At 42.6% G+C, this 19,447-nt stretch overlaps 1 protein-coding gene across 1 annotated transcript; it reads left to right on the top strand.

The window, feature by feature from the left end:
- The first annotated feature begins 930 nt into the window (after window positions 1-930).
- On the top strand, window positions 931-14,223 carry SELENOT (selenoprotein T). The gene is made up of 6 exons (XM_088447709.1): window positions 931-1,162; window positions 4,045-4,155; window positions 7,303-7,429; window positions 8,733-8,820; window positions 10,312-10,466; window positions 13,559-14,223. Exons 1-5 carry the CDS (start codon window positions 1,014-1,016, stop codon window positions 10,437-10,439), a joined length of 603 nt encoding a protein of 200 aa, XP_088303835.1. The 5' UTR covers window positions 931-1,013; the 3' UTR covers window positions 10,440-10,466; window positions 13,559-14,223.
- The last annotated feature ends 5,224 nt before the right edge of the window (window positions 14,224-19,447 follow it).

The raw sequence follows: 19,447 nt of genomic DNA, 5'->3' as shown, positions 1-19,447 counted from the left end.
CCACAGTTTACTATTCCTAATAGATGTCCACGTGGATAGTAAATGATGATGTTGGGGTCCATTAACTAGAGGGTATCTAGCTGCAACCCTAAGGGAGAAAGGGGTCTATTCACTATACCTTGGATGGAGATAAAGGACATGATTCAGAGCCCTTTCGCTAAGGCGCGCTCGCTCGCTGCCAGGCGATTGTTGCTCAGTGCACATGCGTATAAGTCGCAGTGCGTGTGCGCAAGCCAGGCTCTGCGATGGGGAATTGTGCGCTCGTAGCACACAGACTGCCTACAGTAACAGTGCTGTTTGTGGGTGGTAACAGGGGAAGGCGTGTCAGGCTTACAAATCGCCGTTTAAAGAGCGTGCATAATTAGCAAAGTAGCATCATTGCACACGTCACCTGCATGTATTTCAGCCAGCACTGATCGCAGTGCTTGCGACGGGATAAGGCTACCTCAAGGGCTGCGAGCAGCTCCGATGGCGCTCGATATTACTAATTAATCAAACAATTCCAGGAGATGACGTGTGTTGCGAGGGGAAAGGGGGCGTCTTTATACACTAGCGAGCGCTCGGTGAGCTCGATAAGACATAGTGGGCGTCCTTACGCCATGCAGTGCGAGCATGGAATTTGAATATCCGCCCCCTTTTTGCCAACGAGCGGCCGTATCTTGCGAGCAGGTCTAAATGAGCTCCAAAGTCTCAACCAATCAGTTACTAGCTGTCATTTTTCAAACACAGCCTGTGACATGGCAGTTAGAAGCTGATTTTTTGGAACTTTATATCTGTTCAGTTTATCTCCATGCAAGGCTTAGTAAATCTACGGAAGGGGTTCTAGCTGTTACCCTTAGTAAATAGACCCATAGGAACTCTATTGCTGAATGGGAGCCGGAAGCACAAAGCTCCCTTAGTAACGATGGCCGCAGCCGTATTACGCTGCCCGTCCTCCCTTACGTTGCATCCTCGGTACGTGGTGACGTCAGACAGGGTTGTTCCTGGCTCTGGCAGACACAGCAGAGGCCGGGATGTCGGTGCGGTGCGCCCCGTGGCTACTGCTGGTGAGCGGCGTGCTGGCCGCTGTGCTGAGCGGGGCCGCGGCGGACGGTGACGGGCTGCCCAGCAAGAAGCTGAGGATGCAGTACACGGCCGGTCCGCTGCTCAAGTTCCAAATCTGGTGAGTGTGCGTGGTGCCCGGGCCTGTGCTGCCCCACCACTTCCCCCCTCCCAGCGGCCGCCACTGAGGGCACCCGGCTAATGCTGCTGCTGAGCAATATCCTGTAGTAGTATGGAGGAAGGTTACATACAGGAGGCAGGGGCGCAGGCCCGGTAGCAGCAGCATTCCTGTTACATTGTGTCACATATAGATATATAGCGACTGAGGCCCCCATGGTGTGTGATCAGACTGCCGGTTCCTCCTCCAGTGTCTAATGTTCCTCAGTAGCTGCTCCTATAGGATGCTGAGGTGGGGGGTGGGGACTGAGCTGTTTCTGTCCTGTATCTCTGCAGTAGTTTATGGCTTGTTGGTGTATGGTCATATACAGTAGGTGTGATCAGCAAACGTGTCAATTACTGCCATACATGACCTTCACTGCCGTCAGGATATCTGAGTATGGATCTCCTTAGCTTCATATGAAGTCATAATATGGCTACATAACTGTATTTTAATATGGGTGTGTGTGTGTGTGTGTATATATATATATATTTACACAATATTTTCAAGGTGGGAGATCTAATTGTGCGTCCAAAAGTAATGGGTGTCCATTGGAGCTATTTAATTGTTGTTCCAATGGGTGTGAGTGCAGTCGGCGCCCATTACTACTTTTGCCAAAAAGCACTGGGTTTGGCCACGTAAAGTGGCTAAACTTGTCTAAACTATTGGGTGTGATGAGGCTGAGTTTTTGCACATTTCTGCTCTCCACCTCAGGATGGTGCAAGCAGAAATAATCGGAGCACCAATTTAATGGAATGTAGTTATGAGACCTGTGGCCACGATGCTGCCGGTCTAAATCCTGACTGGGGAAGTCCGACAAGGGACTTAATTAAGGGGTCAAAATACCGCTGCCTATCTTAATCTTGATGCCGGAATCCAGGAGCCGCTGGGAGGAGGGGGGAGAGTGCTAGGTTCAGGTAGCATAGCAGGATTAGGTTGGGGGGGGTTACGGTTAGGCACCCCTAGGGGGGAGGTTTAGGTACGTGTGTGGGGGGGGGGGTCTAGGGTTAGGCACGAAGGGGGGGAAATTTAGGAAGCCCAAGGAGCCCAGAATGTGTAAAAGGAACAGGAGGGTTCCGCCAAAATACTGGTGATGTACTGCATTTTATAGTTGTGCCATACTCCAATATGAAGACTACAGTCAGGTGCATAAATATTGTGACATTGACCGAATTTTCATATTTTGGCCTCTATTCACCACCACAATGGCTTTGAAATGAAACAAACAAGATGTGCTTTAACTGCAGACTTTCACATTTAATTTGAGGGTAATTACATCCAAATCAGGTGAACGGTGTAGGAATTACAATGGTTTCTATATGTGCCTCCCACTTTTTAAGGGGCCAAAAGTAATGGGACAAAGTTAACAATCCTAACTTTCACTTTTTAATACTTTGTTTAATTCTTCTGTCATCCACCACAGTTGTTTTCCGTGGTCTTCCGGGTCTTTTGGTGTTGCTGAGCTCTCCGCTGCTTTCTTTCTTTTTAAGAATGTTCCAAACAGTTGATTTGGCCACACCTAATGGTTTTGCTATCTCTCTGATGGGTTTGTTTTGATTTTTCAGCCTAATGATGGCTTGCTTCACTGATAGTGACAGCTCTTTGGATCTCATATTGAGATTCGACAGCAACTGATTGCAAATGTCACACCTAGAATCAACTCCAGACCTTTTACCTGCTTAATTGATAATGAAATAACGAGGGAATAGCCCACACCTGTCCATGAAATAGCTTTTGAGTTGATAGTCCCATTACTTTTGGCCCCTTAAAAAGTGGGAGGGCACATATAGAAACCGTTGTAATTCCTACACCGTTCACCTGATTTTGATGTAATTACCCTCAATTAAATCTGAAAGTCTGCAGTTAAAGCACATCTTGTTTGTTTCATTTCAGAGTCATTGTGGTGGTGAATAGAGGCCAAAATATGAAAATCCTGTCAATGTCCCAATATTTATGGACCTGACTGTATGTATATGTGTGTGCGCGCCAGGGAAAGTGTAGACTGACTTTACAGGAAGGAAGTGTATTCTTAATGGCAGCCTGTTTTATTGGATTTCAAAAGCTCGGTCAAAGGTTAACTAAAAGTTTAGCAATAAATTAACATGGTTTACACTTTTTGATCAGTAGTAATATTAACACTCACATTTAAATTAGTATTATAACTTGTTAGAATTAGAAGGGTAGTTTTATATAGGCACTTTTGAACACTATGTTTACAGGAAAAAGTATTTTGAAAACCCAATAGTTACACAGGTCATTTAAAAGAAACTTTGCATTCAACTTGGGCAATTACCTTACTTTGGGGAGCACTGTTAAATTGGATACACACTATACAATTATCTGTCAAATCATCTGAGAATGTTATGATCTGATTGGACATTCGTACACATTACACAATCCTATGTACATTTATCTTGCATAAACCGGTCTAATCGCATCTTCTAGCATGCTCATAAGATGCTATAAATCTGGTTACAGTATCAAACATTTTGCATTGAGTGCGCGCTGACAACCGATCTGCAGACAAATTTTATTTTGATTAAGCGCCACAGTTAATGATCTTTCCTTCCGACCAATAGGAGAGCTAAATCAGAGGATCGGAAGAAACAATTATACAGTGTCTACTCTTGAATATGGGAGGTTTCCTTGCAAGGACAAATCCTGAGTTTGTTGCATGGTAACAATTGTACAGTGTGTACCCAGTTTAAGCTGAAATAATATCCTCTGACCTATAAACCTCCTGTGTGTTACCACCTCCATGTTATAGAGCAATTGTCTGCTGTTTGGGTGAAGTCTAATGGTTATCAAAACTGGCGAGCTAACACAACTTATTTTTCTGTTTGTAGCATCTCCTGAGGTTATCGGCGGGTGTTTGAAGAGTACATGCGGGTTATTAACCAGCGGTACCCAGACATCCGCATAGAGGGAGAGAACTACCTTCCCCACCCATTTTATAGGTAAGTAAATTGGAGTGTGTTTTCGTATAAATTAGATCTATTCTTTAAGGTAGCAGTGGGTTTATTCTACACGGTATGGATGTTTTAAGTTCTATATGAATGGAAATTGTATGAAGAAACTTATTTTAGGTGTTGCATGCATCAATAATTTTCGATACAGTATCTGAGAATAGGCATATTTATTCTGTGTACTTTTCTCACTTACCACAGGGGAAGTATCTCTCAGCTTTTAGTTCCATTTCCTGTGGCAGATGTACACCTCACAGGCACAAGTATCATGTGGAGTTGAAAGCTTTGTTCTCTTTCTTATTAATTCAAGGGTCACATGTATGAGACTTTGATTGTTGGGAACCTGACACAATTGGGCTCTTTCCTGACCTGTCTTGGCTAGCGGCTTCTAAATTTATTCTTAATCTTTCCTGCATAGAGCATTTTTTTCACATTTTCTCAAAGTACCAACTTTATTTTTTCCCCTATCTGGATTTTTTTATTATGTTAAGGTGCATACACACAGTCAGATGTGTCAGATGAACGATTTGACCAACGATTTGAACTATGACTGCATTAAAATGACTGAAATCGTCCAAAACTGACTGCAAACACATCAGATGTCAGATATCGTTATCTGACCATCGGGAACGCGCATCGTTCATCGTTCAAACATGTCAGATATGTCATATTTTCCTTCAGATATGAACGATTGAACGATTTTTAAAATTGTTATCCTTCAGATCTGAAGAAAAATCTGACCGTGTGTATGCACCATTAGTCATAATTATTACATCTGAGTTCATGATCTAAAAAAAAGAAATGTCAGTGTTATGTGAAATTGACGACTGAGAACACAAGGCTATAAACAAGGAAGCACTTCATGTGTGCCATTCCTATGGTGAATGAAGTAAATATAGCACTTGTATGGGGCATTGATATTTATGCCTTAGTGAACTACCAAGCCTAAAATCATTATAGTTGCATTATTTAAAAAAAATTATTAAAATCCTAAATATGTTAACATTTTGGGTCCTTATCTTAAGTTCAAGTTCTTAAAGATAGATAACATTTTAATTGTACAGGGGAGTATGTTTCCTATTCATGGCAGACTTCATTAATCCCTTTCAAGAACACTGTAGTCAGCCTCTTTATGGTGCAAATGGCTGATTACAGAGAGCAGTGACATACGAGCGTACATTGCGTTGAATAGCAAATATTGGCATGTTGGAGATGAAATTAAAAAAAAGCTCACGGTTCTTATCTTAAGCCTCCCACTGCTTCTTATACCTGCCCTGTTACTGACCTTGCTGCTATGTGTACATCCATATTGTTTGTTCAAGGCATCAAAAAGTTCCAGCAAATAAGTGCCACAGTTTCTGTTCTTCAGCTGTCGCCTTCCTGCTGTATTAAAATGTTAAAATTGGCCATTCGTATATTTGTTTCCAATCCTGAAATAAGGTTTATCCAAGCTAGAGGCATAAATATATTCATTTTAGGTGGGCTCACTAAAAGTAAACTTGATAGTTTCCATTTCCTCTACTTCTGCTGATATCAGTCTGATAATGTCAACTGTAAAAGATTTCTCCCAACTCTGTAATTTAACTCTCACTACGCCACCTGTAATTAATTTCTCCCTTACAGCCCTCTTCTGTAACTAACTTCCAACCTCCCTAGCACTTCTTACCTCATACAGGGCAGGCTGCAGCAAAGGAAGAAATGCGGTCAAACCAGTATGACCGCATTTCTCATATGCACCAAGCCCCACAATGCGATACATTCCGAGGCTTGGATGCAGTTGGTAACGCCATCTTCTGATGGCGTTACCCTATAGAAGCCTATGGGCTTCTCTCCGCAGTGCTGTGAGAGGGATCCAAGTGGGTCATAGTGCTCGATTCAATTCAACGCGAATTGAATAGCGCCGGGAATCTGCTCCCAGAGCTAATCAATTCAGTGTGCTGCTAAGCCCGACTAAGGATTTCCTCTCTTCCCTCCTGGGATGCGAGCAGAAATCCGACAAAAGTACAGGCGCGATGCTGTTATCTATCCTCAGCGCTGCGGAAACAGCATCGTGCTGGGAAGTTCAGTCGAGGAATGCCCGTTCTCACAACTAAACACCCTGTTTAAGGCACGAGAGGCGGGAGAACGGGCATTCCCCGACCTAACAGTGCGCAGAATTGAACAACTCTGGGAGCTCCTTCCCGGTCCTATTCAATTCGCGTTGAATTGATTCGAGCTCATAGACCCAGAAGTCCTTCATTCGCAAAGGACCGCTTTCACCGAGAGAGCTGTACTTTGATTTTCTACATGTATACCAGCCTAATTAACGCTGGCATGCATGTGAAGAGTGGCGGGGTGCATCGCATCCCGAATGTGATGTGTCATGTATCCCGCCCACAGTGGTCTCTGATATCCCACACTATGGGCTTGATTCAATTCAACGTGAATTGTATAGCACCGTATAGCTCCTATTGTATTGTTTAGCTCCTGAGGTGCAGGCAGAAATCTGACAAAACTACAGGCGCAATGATGTTTTTTGCCCTTAGTGCCATGTAAACAGCATTGAGCCGGGTAGTTTAGATGGGAGAATGCTTGTTCTCGCAACTAAACACCATGTTTAAGGTGCGAGAACCGCCGTTCTCCAACATAACAGCGAGCTGAATTTAATAGCTCTGGGGGGGCCTTCGCGGTGCTATTCAATTCACGTTGAATTGTGAATTGAATTGTGCCCATTGTTGCTGTTCTACATCACTGCTAGGCGGAACATGTGCAGCAGTCTTGATGTCATGAAACCACTCTGCTCATCACAGCCAGGACGCGACGCAAGGGAGTATTATGATGTCTGACATTGGAGGTTGACCCCAATGTTTGTATACAATGGCAGGGGAAGAATAACAAGGGGATGGGAGATTGATGTGACACTTTAAAAAAAAAAAAAAAAATGTAATTCTTTTGGTCTGGTTCCCTCTGTAAATGAACATAGTTGACCTGCCAACGAGCATTTTTTTCACAGTGGGGTCTACATATCTTACTTTGTATTTTTTTATGAAGCCAACTCCGAAAGATTTTGAATGTTACATTGCTTGGATTATCATTCCAAGTTAACATAACTTGTTCTTACAGATAATGTACTGACGTAACGTCTTTTCTTTCTGTTAGACATATTGCATCGTTCCTGTCAGTCTTCAAGCTAGTATTAATAGGTTTAATAATCGTTGGAAAGGATCCATTTGCATTTTTTGGCATGCAGCCTCCAGGTCTTTGGCAATGGGGACAAGAAAATAAGGTAGGTGGTCACATTCACATATAACAGTAGATAGATTAAAGAGAGAATGCATAAATAGTCTAGCAGACCTATAATAGCTGACAAAACATGGGATATTCATGTTCTGTGTCTGTAGAGTCTGACTTGAAAATTTGCCAAAATGCCTTTTGAGTAAATGATTGTGTACATACACAGTCACTATGGTTTGTTGTAGCGATGAAATAATAATTCCTATTGCTAGCCGTTACATCATCTTGCTCTGCATCCAAGGACCAGACACTTGCTTTGAGACTAAGCAATGCAATCGTAAGAGAAAGCAAGAGTGTGAAACGACTTGACAACACATTAACCTGTCAAATTCTTTTATTTGTAGTAGACAATAAACATTCCATGTGTATCAGGGTAGCAATGTAAAACAATAATACAAATAAGTGTATTGGCATCTTCAAGCAACAAGTTGTTGTTTTTTCTTCTGTAACATTCTCCTGTAGTCTAATAACACTCAATTCATGCTGATGCTCTGTAACATTAACTTTGCTTGTAAATCCACAATTGGCAAAATTCATATAGCATTATTATTATTATTATTATGTTTTATCTTGGTATATAACACGTTAAGCAGTGTGGTCACTAATAGAATTAGTTATTGTAAAAAAAAGGCCTTTCCTATAAAGGGGAACTGTCGTCATTGCATAAAGGTATACTGGATTTGTTCAAGACTGTTAAAAACAGGAACTGTTCTAATTGCCATTACTCTCCTCTGCAGAAGTCAGTGGCAATCCTTTTTTTATTAACTGTTTTGCTGTCTCTACCCTCTTGTATGGCTGTGCTTATTGCAGTAGACAAAGAATGTCTGCAAGGAGGATGTAAAATGGTTAAGAAAAAATATTTAGCTTATTTTATTCTTTGATAGCAAGCAGACTAGGCTTTTAGAATTTAATTCAATTGGTAATGAGCAATTATCTTTACGTCTTTATATAATTTTTTTTTTCCATTGTTTTGCTGTCTATTTGTCCTAGCATGTAATGTATTGGGGGGAGAGCCGTATAAAGCCTTCTAAAAAGTGCAGAAGCTGCCCATAGCAACCAAGCTACTGCTAGCTAGCATTTATCAGGTACATTCTATAAAATAATAGGTAGAAGCTGGTTGGTTGCTATAGGCAACTTCTCCACTTGTCCACTTCACTCTTTAGAAGGCTTGATACATCTTCCACCTGTCTTTTGATAAAGAAAGTATTATCGTAAACTATAGCAGACTTGCATGTGTTCTATACATTGACCTTGGTGTTTACATGTGGTTTCCTTTGGTCGTTGTTTCTGGCTAGGTCTACGCCTGTATGATGGTTTTCTTCCTGAGCAACATGATTGAAAACCAGTGTATGTCCACCGGCGCCTTTGAGATCACTTTGAATGGTAAATGTTCATGTACTTTCTTGCACAGCTATATCCTGTGAATGATTAGACCATTTTCATATCTCTCTGTAAATACATGACCGCTGTGTGGGCTGTCTGCTTTACCTTGCATAGACTTAGAGCTGTACTCTGCATTGAAAGAGTATTATGAAATGATTTACAAAGTACGTTCGACTCTGTAAATCCTAATATATTGTAGTGTCTCAGTTAAAAATTGTAGATTATATGTGTGTGTGTGTATATATATATATATATATATATATATATATATATATATATATATATATATATAATGTATGTATGTATATATATATATATATAATTTTATTTTATAAGCGCCCCACTGGAATCTCCATATGATTTAGTGGTTTTCTTTTTTAATAGTGGATAGGAGAAGGGGGTGTGGGTGCCAGGAGAGAGAAGAGGGACAGTCAGAAGACAGATCTGAGGGGAGGGATCAGGGTGTCACAAGGGAGCATCCCATGGGAGAAGGTAGCTGGGGATTTTAACCTCAATTCCCCATCCCCTGCTCATCTATATTTTTATATATCTTTGTTTTGTAATGAAAATGTAATTTTATTTTGCAGAAAGATTATTGCTTTCATTTTGAAATGTTTGTATAATGCTGCATACACACAGTACGATTTTCCTTAACAATCGTTCAACGATAAATCGTTCATATCGTTCATTTTAATGCAGTGCTCGATCAACGATGCGCGTTCCCTCATGAACGATAATGTTATCTATGATCGACCGTACATGCAGGCCAACTTGGACGATTTTGTCAAGATTTGCATGTAAAGACATGACTTCATTGAAATATCAATTATAGATATCTGTGTGTACACCCAAAATAATTTGCCCTGCACTACAGAAAGTTGAAGGGATATCTATCGGCGATATCTTTGGTTGTGCAGGTTGCACCGTATGTATGCAGCTTTAGTCATTCCTTCCTGTATGTGATAATCACCATCTCTGTCAACAGCTTCTGTAGCTCTGCTCGCTGATTGGGAGCTCAATCTCTGGATTCATTTAGGATTATATAGCTGACAGTACCTCCCATAGTGTGAAATCCCTGAATGAATATAATAAGTACAGGAAATATAGGGGACTTTCCATGTTGCTGATAATTTCTGAGCTTTATGTCCTCTTTTCTTTAAATCAGGCATGTTGGTAAATGTGCTTATAAGGTTACTGCTATTGGCCTTCTGTGGTGTTCTTCCGTCTATAGTAACAGGTTCCAGTGATGCCGAGAGAGAGTTGACTAGTTGTCCTGTGTGCTAAACATCTATAGCTCCTCTATCTTGGCCATATATGCTTTTAGTGGTATTACAGTAGGATTGTGTTTGAGTGAATGAAGGTTCCAGGTAAGCTGGGTTTAGGTTAGAAGGACATATGACTGCAAGTATGTTTTATCTTGAACAGTGCCCCAACGTGACCCTTGTCTTTATGTTCGTGCTTTAGAAAAATCTGTAATGTCTTTTTCTCCAGATGTTCCTGTGTGGTCAAAACTAGAATCTGGTCATCTCCCATCAATGCAGCAACTTGTCCAAATTATTGATAATGAAATGAAGTTAAATGTTCACATGGATGCGATTCCTCACCACCACCGTTCCTAGCCACGTATCCAGCACCGGATTTATTTTGTAAGTCTACAGTGTTCATAATGAGTCATCACTCCATAAATACGAAGCAAACTTCACTGCATGCTCCCACATTAGCTGGTAGCAGTGGCTAGTGTTCTAGACGGCCAGATTGCGATATACAGTGTCAGTGAAAGACGTCATTCTCACACACATCGTGTGTACACACAAACAAATGCACTAACCGATATATCGTTTGTCGGCTGCACGCACATTATATCGCCTAGTGTGTGCTCCTCATAAGGCTTCAATTGAACATGAGCACTGTACTTCTAAATCTGCATAAGGAAAAATTATCTAGTTCCATATACAAGGTGGTCAAACAATGTCTGTATACTGTATATCCCGGCCTCACCACTGTAATCCTTTTGTGGTGGCAAGATCAGGCTGCACATTTGTAGTAAACACAATGCAGATCACTTGGCACTGAGCTAATTCTTTCACTGATTAAAACCATTGTCGCATAGAGACTTTCTTTGGACCAACATTGTGCAGCTTAGGAACCATGTGGGGTCAAGGTTAGGCCTGTAAAATCTTGCAAATCCATTTAGTGGAGTATATGGAAAAGATTTCTTGACTGCACAACGTGACTATATATACAATGGGAGGTGCTACCTGATGAGACTAATTGCAGGCACAGAAACAGACAATATCTCAGGTGCACAACTCCAAATCATCAATAATATATATAAATGCAATAAAATTTTGCAATCAATAGAGGTTTTTAGCATAATCATGGCCAAGCTTATGGGCCTACCCACCATATCCAGGTAACCTCTTTCGGGTAGGTCCCTAACATACTAAGGTTCAAATCCAGAGCGCAGTACCCCCCAAAACCGGCCAGGCTAAGCCGCCCCAGGGCACCACCATAGTAAGAAAAGTGCAGTGTAAAGAGATAGTTAGGAGCAGCTGCTGCTGCATATAAAGAATGAAAATAAAAAAGTGAAGTACATATATATTAGACACACAGTGAAGGGTTAAAATGTGTTATAAAGGAAAATGTGTTATACTGCAGTGCCCTGAGATAGACCAACCAACGCAATCCAAGGGGACCCACGCCCCAAAAATTAACCAAAATTGCACTACAGTATATAACTTGTAGGACTTACCTAGAATTGTACCTAATACAGTGTGCATATACATTACCATACTCCATGCTAACACATTTTCCTTTATAACACATTTTAACCCTTCACTGTGTGTCTAATATATATGTACTTCACTTTTTTATTTTCATTCTTTTATGCAGCAGCAGCTGCTCCTAACTATCTCTTTACACTGCACTTTTCTTACTATGGTGGTGCCCTGGGGCGGCTTAGCCTGGCCGGTTTTGGGGGGTACTGCGCTCTGGATTTGAACCTTAGTATGTTAGGGACCTACCCGAAAGAGGTTACCTGGATATGGTGGGTAGGCCCATAAGCTTGGCTATGATTATGCTAAAAACCTCTATTGATTGCAAAATTTTATTGCATTTATATATATTATTGATGATTTCAAATCCATTTAGTGGTTATAAATTTGTGGGTGAGCAAAGTCACACCTCCTTCTCCTTGATTGACCTATCACAGGGCTAGTCAAATTGGCAGCTGTACAACTACACATCCCACTATACCCTGCCACACACGGCATGACCAAGCTGTCTGTGCATGATGGGATGCATAGTTCCACAGCAGCTGACATGCCACACGTTGTCTACCGTTGCCCTAACGTATGGTAACACTAAGTGTAGCAGCAATGTGATGATGGAGGGTGTAATAATAGAACAACACCCAATACCATGACTTTTGTCACCGTAATGATATGTGATAGACTTGTCTATTACTGCTGGGCCATGACTTGCTAACTGGTTTCAACTATTTTGCGCATTAACATTTCAAGGTGTATTTCATTAGAAGTGTGTACTTTTTTTTTTTTTTTTTTTTCAATTCTTTTTTTATTGAATCAGAGACATATATGCAAACAGTTCAATTCAACAATAGGTCAAAACAAATATCAAAGAAACAATTTTGTTTGCGAGTACAGAACAACATGTACTTTCCATTTGATTTGACAAGAAGTCAAAATATATAACATAAAGTACATAAATATCCCTGAACTAAAAATATAAATAAAAGTAATATATGTATTATAGCTGAAGGGTGCATCGTGTGGGAAGTCATCACTGGGCCACTGGGGGATCATTGTCAAGTAAACGTAAAAGGTACCACGAGGAATTGGAAAAACATTTAGTGAGAAGTTGTTGAGTAGCCAATGGAAGTGTGGATATATAGCTCTCCCAAATTTCAAAGAACCTTTCTACCCTGGATTCTTTATCCAAAGAAGCTTCCACCCAATCCATTTGGAACAGATAAAACAACTTCTCCTTAAATAGTAAAAAGGGGGGTGTACCCGGCTGATTCCAAACCTGTAAGATGGTTTTCTTGGCGGCAGCACTAACTGCCAACAATAATTTACGACAACCTTTTGTAATACATTGATCTTGGGGAAATATACCCAGTATTGCCCATAGGGGGTCAAATGGCACAAAATTGACCAAGTTCTCAACAGCAAATTTGCAAACTCTTAGCCAAAAGACTGACTAGGGGGCAGGACCACAGACAATGGAAAATATCTGCATTATCTTCCCCACATCGGTGGCATGTGTGTGAGGTCGAAGATCCCATCAGGAAACTACGATGTGGGCTAATATATGTTCTGTGGTAGACATTTAGAAATAACTCTTGATATGAGCTAGCAGAAATAAGTCGACAAGACTCATATAAATTCTTGAGTAGTATCTCAGATGTGAGTTGGGGAAATTGACGTGTCCAGAGGGTCAGACCTGTTTGAAAAGTGTCGTAATCCAAGCTATCTCGCAGAAATAAATAGTGATGTGCTATCGCTTTACATGTGGGTGGAGAGACAGATAATAGTTGATACAATCTTTTTCTGAGAAATATTTTGCGACTTGTCTTATATAGTGCTGTACTTGGAAGTAGGCAAAGGGAAAACAGGATAAAAATTCAAATTTTTAGAAGTGTATTCTAATACATTGTAATACAAATGTACATACAGTGTTCTGATCCTGCCATATCCCGTGTTTTCTATTTCTCCAGGCACGTGGACTTTTATCAAGGAGTCAGCGGGGCTGGTGTTTATGAAGGCCTGCTCTGAAGACAGCTCCTGTTGGTGCAGGCTGGATGTCTCTCTGCCGTCTCGTTGTACCTTCTAAAGTTCTAACTGCAAGATTTTCTGTGTGCTGCCCTTTTGTGAAATTTTACAGACAGAGTGCAATGACATACTGTGTAGTCATCAGCTTTATTTCTAAGCCATTTCTTCCAATGTTCCATAGTTCACATAATGCTGGCATTAAAACTTTTTTTGTTTTATATTCATAATTTACAGTGTTGGAATAGGTTATCTAATTTTGTTTCTTCCTGAGACATTTTGTCTTTGATATCTAATTTTTATAAGAATCTGTTCTTTTTATAGTTTAAAATGATGCTGTATCAATAATCCAATGATCCGTAACTGTTAGCCATAAATGTTTAGTTATCAATGTTCTATCAAATAAGATTATATTGCAGATCACTAAGTTATTCTAAATTATAAAAAGACTTATTGGCAGTGAAATTAAAGATATATTTGTGACTATGTATATTGAAATATTCTGTTTGATGTATGCAAGTAATGTAGAGTTTTTAAACTGAGCCTTTATACTGGTCCTCTTTACAGAAGATGCAAATTAATTTAAATAAACCTATCAGTTCAGTAAACATCATCCTGTGTGCAGTCTCCGATTGTGTTCTAACCAAACTTGTTGTCCAGAGATTGTACATTCAGAATAAACCTGTTGCTTTTGGACACATTAGGCAGTTTTGTGATATGGCAAACACGCTGGCCCATTGTACATGAGCAGCTTCCCATCTCATAAGGTGGTTTTATACTAAGTGCGAGCATGCTGAGCTAACTGACCCAATGCTGGCTAGTTCCTGGTATCCTTGGGCTGGGTAATAATACATAGATTTATGACTTCTTTTTAAATTAATTATAATTGATACTGGTGCCTTTTAATAAATATGGATTATTTGTACTACCTTATCAATAGTCTGTTGCCTTATTTTTATAATACAATGCCCCCATTTGGATTTAAAAAAATAACAAAATTGAAAACACAACCTGAAGCAACATGTTCAAAAGAGCTCTGGCTGCACAATGAGTTAAAAAAAGGCAGCCCGACTAGTTAATAGCTGGACAGCCAATCATGGACTTTGTATTAACTACAAGATAGGACACTTAAGTTAATTGTTTTTCTTGTAGTCCACTGATGGGCACAGGATGTCTCCTTTTAAGCTCTAATGTGTTACTTGTTTGACATGTTCTTTTTCATGTATATTATGGCTACTATCCTCTCCCTTCCAGTTTTGTAATTACTCGCCTCTGATTATGGCTGTTAGTTAAATAACTTAAGGGTTCCCAGCTGTAGGGATATTGAGGGAGGGAGGAGATTGGACTACATTAATTTTTCTTCACGGTCCATAGGCTCCACAGGGAGACCTCGGGGTGTGGGTGATGGAACTGAATCCGGGCACCACACAGTTAAAGCTTTCAGCTCCCAGGATGAAAGCTTTAACTGGGTCCACTCTCCCTATACCCTGCCCCTGATCCAGGGGCACCTCAGTTTCATTGGTGCCTGGCCAGAGTTGGGTCACCATTATGCAAGGGGCTGCTTAGGCAGCCCTTAAGCTATTATTTTTGTGATTTATTTTATATTTGCTTCAAAATAGAAGGCACAGTAGCAGACTGTCCAGGGGACGTCTGTGCTGCCACTCCGTCACCCCTCCGTGCCACGACGCCAGTACTCATCTGGGGGTCTCGGCGGGCATTCCGGGGGTCTGCGCAGCGCTAGCCAGAGGACCCGGACTTCAGGGGACAGGTAAGGTGGGTCGCCGTTTGCGGTGACCCGCGTGTTAAGGCAGTCTACCCCTCTGGTCTCTGGACGGACCAGAGGTGGCTGAGTGTGGACGCAGGCACCAGCCATCGCGATCCACTAGACCACCAGGAACATTTTGGTGTGGAAACCAGCGTCCCAGGGGTTAATAATCAGCCAGGGGAGACCGCTTCACTGTTTTAAGCGGTTACTCCCCTCAGCTCAGGGCTCCTTTCCTCTGAGGTCTGGCTTCTCTGAGCTATTCTCCAGCGGTCATTTTCTTCATGATGCAGTCGCAGCTCTCCCAGGACAGCGTGTGGTTCGGTTCCCCTACACACCTCTCCTCAGGGTCAGCGTATGTAGCACTATTTCCTACCAGACACTGAGTCTGTGTAGTGCCAATTTGCAGTTAACTGTGTGGAGTTAGTATATTCTCCCTGTGCTTGCGTGGGTTTCCCCCGGGTACTCTGGTTTCTCCAAAAATATACTGGTAGGTTAATTGGCTCCAAACATAAAATTAACCCTAGTGTGCATGTGTGTGAGCATGTGATAGGGAACATAGATTGTAAGCTCCACTGGGGCAGGGACTGATGTGAATGGCCAACTATTCTCTGTACAACGTTGCGGAATATGTGTGCGCTATATAAATAACTGGTAATAATATATATATTTATTTTTTTTACACACAATATTTGTGAGGTTTGTCACATACTGTTGTGTCCTGCAGCTTACCCAAGCATAAGACAGGACCAGTATATTGCTTCCCTGCTAGTATTTGTACATACTCGTGGTTGCATTGTACCCAGTGCCATATTGTGTGTTCTCTTACTCTGCAGGGATGTCTGAAAAGGGTAATGAACACATTTCTGCACCCATTCTGCAATGCAGATTTCAGTGAGGAGGATGTGGTTCGGGATGGGTTATGTATGAGGTGTTACGATTCACCAGGTACCTCAAATCCCCCGACATTGGTACAGGAGCCCCCTTGGGCGGTCTTTTCACAGATGCTGGCCTCCATTGTGGGCCGTCTATCAGTACCGACTGCTTTTCCTTCTATGGGGCTACCCACAGCAGCCTGTCATTCCCTCACAGGGACTACCGCTAATTATGCAGACCCCTTCTCTGTCACAGCAGGCTGTCATTCCCACTCCGGGATTACCACAGGGTATACCTCCACCATGGGTGGATGTTTTATCTACCTCAGTGCAGAGTCTGGCAGCTTCCTCTACGTCCATTCACACCATGTTGCAGAATGAGAGACCTGTACAGCTAAGCGTCCTATGGTGTCATGTCAATCCACTCAACTATCAGAATCTGAGATGTCATCTGATGACTGAGAAGTAGCTGACACCTCTAACCCACACTCCCCTTTGCAGGAGGTGGAGACTAAGTCAAGGATTAATATTCCTGACTTGGTGCGTGCGGTCAGATCCGTATTGGTTATAGAGGATGACGAGCCAGCCCCTAAAGCCAAACACCCTCTGTTTATACAGATAAAGGTGACTTCGGCAGTACTCCCTCTGCCAGATCAGCTAGTGGATCACGTGGCTGCTGCCTGGCAATCTCCTGGTAAGAGGTTTCCACCTCAAAAACGTTTAGACTCACGTTACCCATTTCCTGAGGCTCATTGTAAAAGGTGGGAATCACCCCCTGCAGTGGATTCCCACGTTACACGATTGATTAGAAGTGCAACGTTACCTATCCCTTCAATTCCTTCCTTGAAAGGTCCTTTAGATAGGAAAGTGGAAACTTGCCTGAAATCAATATACTCTCTTTCAGGAGGTGGGCCTGTCCGTCCATGGCTATCTCCTGGGTATCTAAGGCTATAGAGTGTTGGGCCGATGCACTTTGAGGACTCCTTCCCCTTGGAAGTTCCGGAGAATCAGGTGTTGCTGGTTGGCCACATCCGGGATGCGGCTGCATATATCGGTGAGGCCGCTCTAGAAACTAGTCTACTGATCTCCAGGGTCGTGGCTGCGCTCTTGGGAGTGCAGATGCCGATTCTAATGCTGCCCATCCACTAGGCGATTATACCTATCTATTAAGTGATAACAACAGTCATCGCTCAATCGCTAGGTTTAATCGCCCGCAAATCGGGCAGTTTAACCACTTAACTGACGATTTTTCTAGCAAAACTGGTCAGAAATTGCCGGGTCCGCAGGAAAATCCGGGGAGTCAGAAGAGATCTGTTCTCCACACGTGTACAACAACTTTTCTCTTCAAAAACACTGTAGGGTGGCGTGGTTGCACCTTCTCAACTGAAGCACAGCTGGCTGCATTCGCATCCCGTACGACCACGTCAGTTAAGTGGTTAATGTAAAAAAAACGACCAGCGATGCGTGTGCCCGCTGATCGTTTTTGCCATCTATCATCGCCAGTACATGCTGGTCAACCTGACGATCACGTCAGGTTCAGCATGTACGGGGATGATGGATGTGCCTACACTGAACGACTGAATGTAGGCACATCACAGACCTAGAAACGACAGCACGATTAAAATGTTGTAATCGTGCTGTCGTTTCTATGTCGTGTAGTGGATGGGCAGCATATAATGTGGAGATTTTGTTTGGTCCAGACCTGGACAAGATTGTTGGCAAAATCAAAATCTGCGTTTCTGCCTTCAGCATCTGCTCCTTCAAAATCTCGAACCTCCTCCTTTAGGTCCTTTCGTACCAAAGGTAAATTCAAAGGGCAGTCCTTTCCTAGACAGTCCACTGCCAAGAAGGCAGCCAAGCCTAAGAAACAGGCCTGGAGCACAAGATGTCTGACCTCCAAACCAGAGGATAAACCCTCAGCCTGATGGGGCAGGGCCTCCCTCTGGGGGACCACAGAGTGGGGGCCGACTTCTTCAGTTCACCCACTGCTGGTGTCAAACCACCAAGGACGCTTGGATAAGAGAAGTGGTCTGTCACTATACGCCCTCTCATTCCTTCGAAGATCTCCTCACCAGTTTTTCTGCACAGGCCCTTCTTCAGACAACAACAAGGCCTTATAGATCCAGAAAGCCATACAGTCCTTGCTGCAGGCAAGGGTAATTGTGCCAGTCTCAGTATCCCAGCGAGGGACTGGTTACTGTTCTACTCTCTTTCTGGTGCAGAAGCTGAATGGATCTCATCTGCCTTTCCTCAACCTCAAATCCCTGAACAAATTCAACTTTACACTCCATCATACTGGCTATGGAACCTGGGGATTTTATGGTTTCTCTGGATATTCAGGATGTATACCTTCATGTCCCTGTAATTCCTTCTCATCAACGTTATCTCCGGTTTGCTATGCTGCAGCAACACTTCCAGTTCAAGGCGCTACCCTTTGGCCTATCCACAGCTCCAAGGGTTTTTACCAAAGTTATGGCCATCAGGACGGCCTATCTGCAGAAACGGTATCCGGCTGCTACTATACCTGGACGACCTTCTGTTGGCAGGTTCTCCAGAATTGCTTCGCCACCACCTGCAACTGGCAATTGCCTTTCTACAGGCACATGGGTGGTTAATCAATTGGAAGAAGTCCTCCCTGAATTCCTCACAGAGGATAATTTATCTGGGGCCCTCCTGGATTCTCAACAGCAGATACTTTTTCTGACTTCAGACAAGATCTCAACATTACAATTACAGATACGCAGATGCCTCCACAGTCGCCGGGTGTCAATACACTCGGCAATGCAGGTTCTGGAATCCATGGTGTCCACCTTCGACATGGTGGAATATGCACAATTTAATTCCAGACCTCTGCAGGGGCTGATCCTCTCCAGATGGAACGGATTGCCCCACTGGATCAAAGCTCAGACAATAGTGCTCTCCCCGGAGGTGTGTCTGTCTTGGTGGCTCCTGACGTCTCATCTAACCAAAGGTCACCCCTTTTGGTTCTCGGACTGGGTACTCCTAACAACGGACGCCATTCTCCGGGGCTGAGGCACAGAGACTCTTTTCAGGGTCGTTGGACAGCAGTCAAAGCAACCCTTCCAATCAACATATTGGAACTACGGGCTGTGTTCAGGGCCCTCCAGTTGGCCAAACACATACTTCACTGGATAACCTGTGCAGGTTCAGTCTGACAACGTTACTACGGTGGCTTACAT

Source organism: Taudactylus pleione, unplaced genomic scaffold (genome assembly GCF_031769625.1).
Source record: "Taudactylus pleione unplaced genomic scaffold, aTauple2 ptg000436l, whole genome shotgun sequence".
In the NCBI taxonomy this organism is placed as follows: domain Eukaryota; kingdom Metazoa; phylum Chordata; class Amphibia; order Anura; family Myobatrachidae; genus Taudactylus; species Taudactylus pleione.
This window is presented reverse-complemented; position numbering and strand designations above follow the sequence as displayed.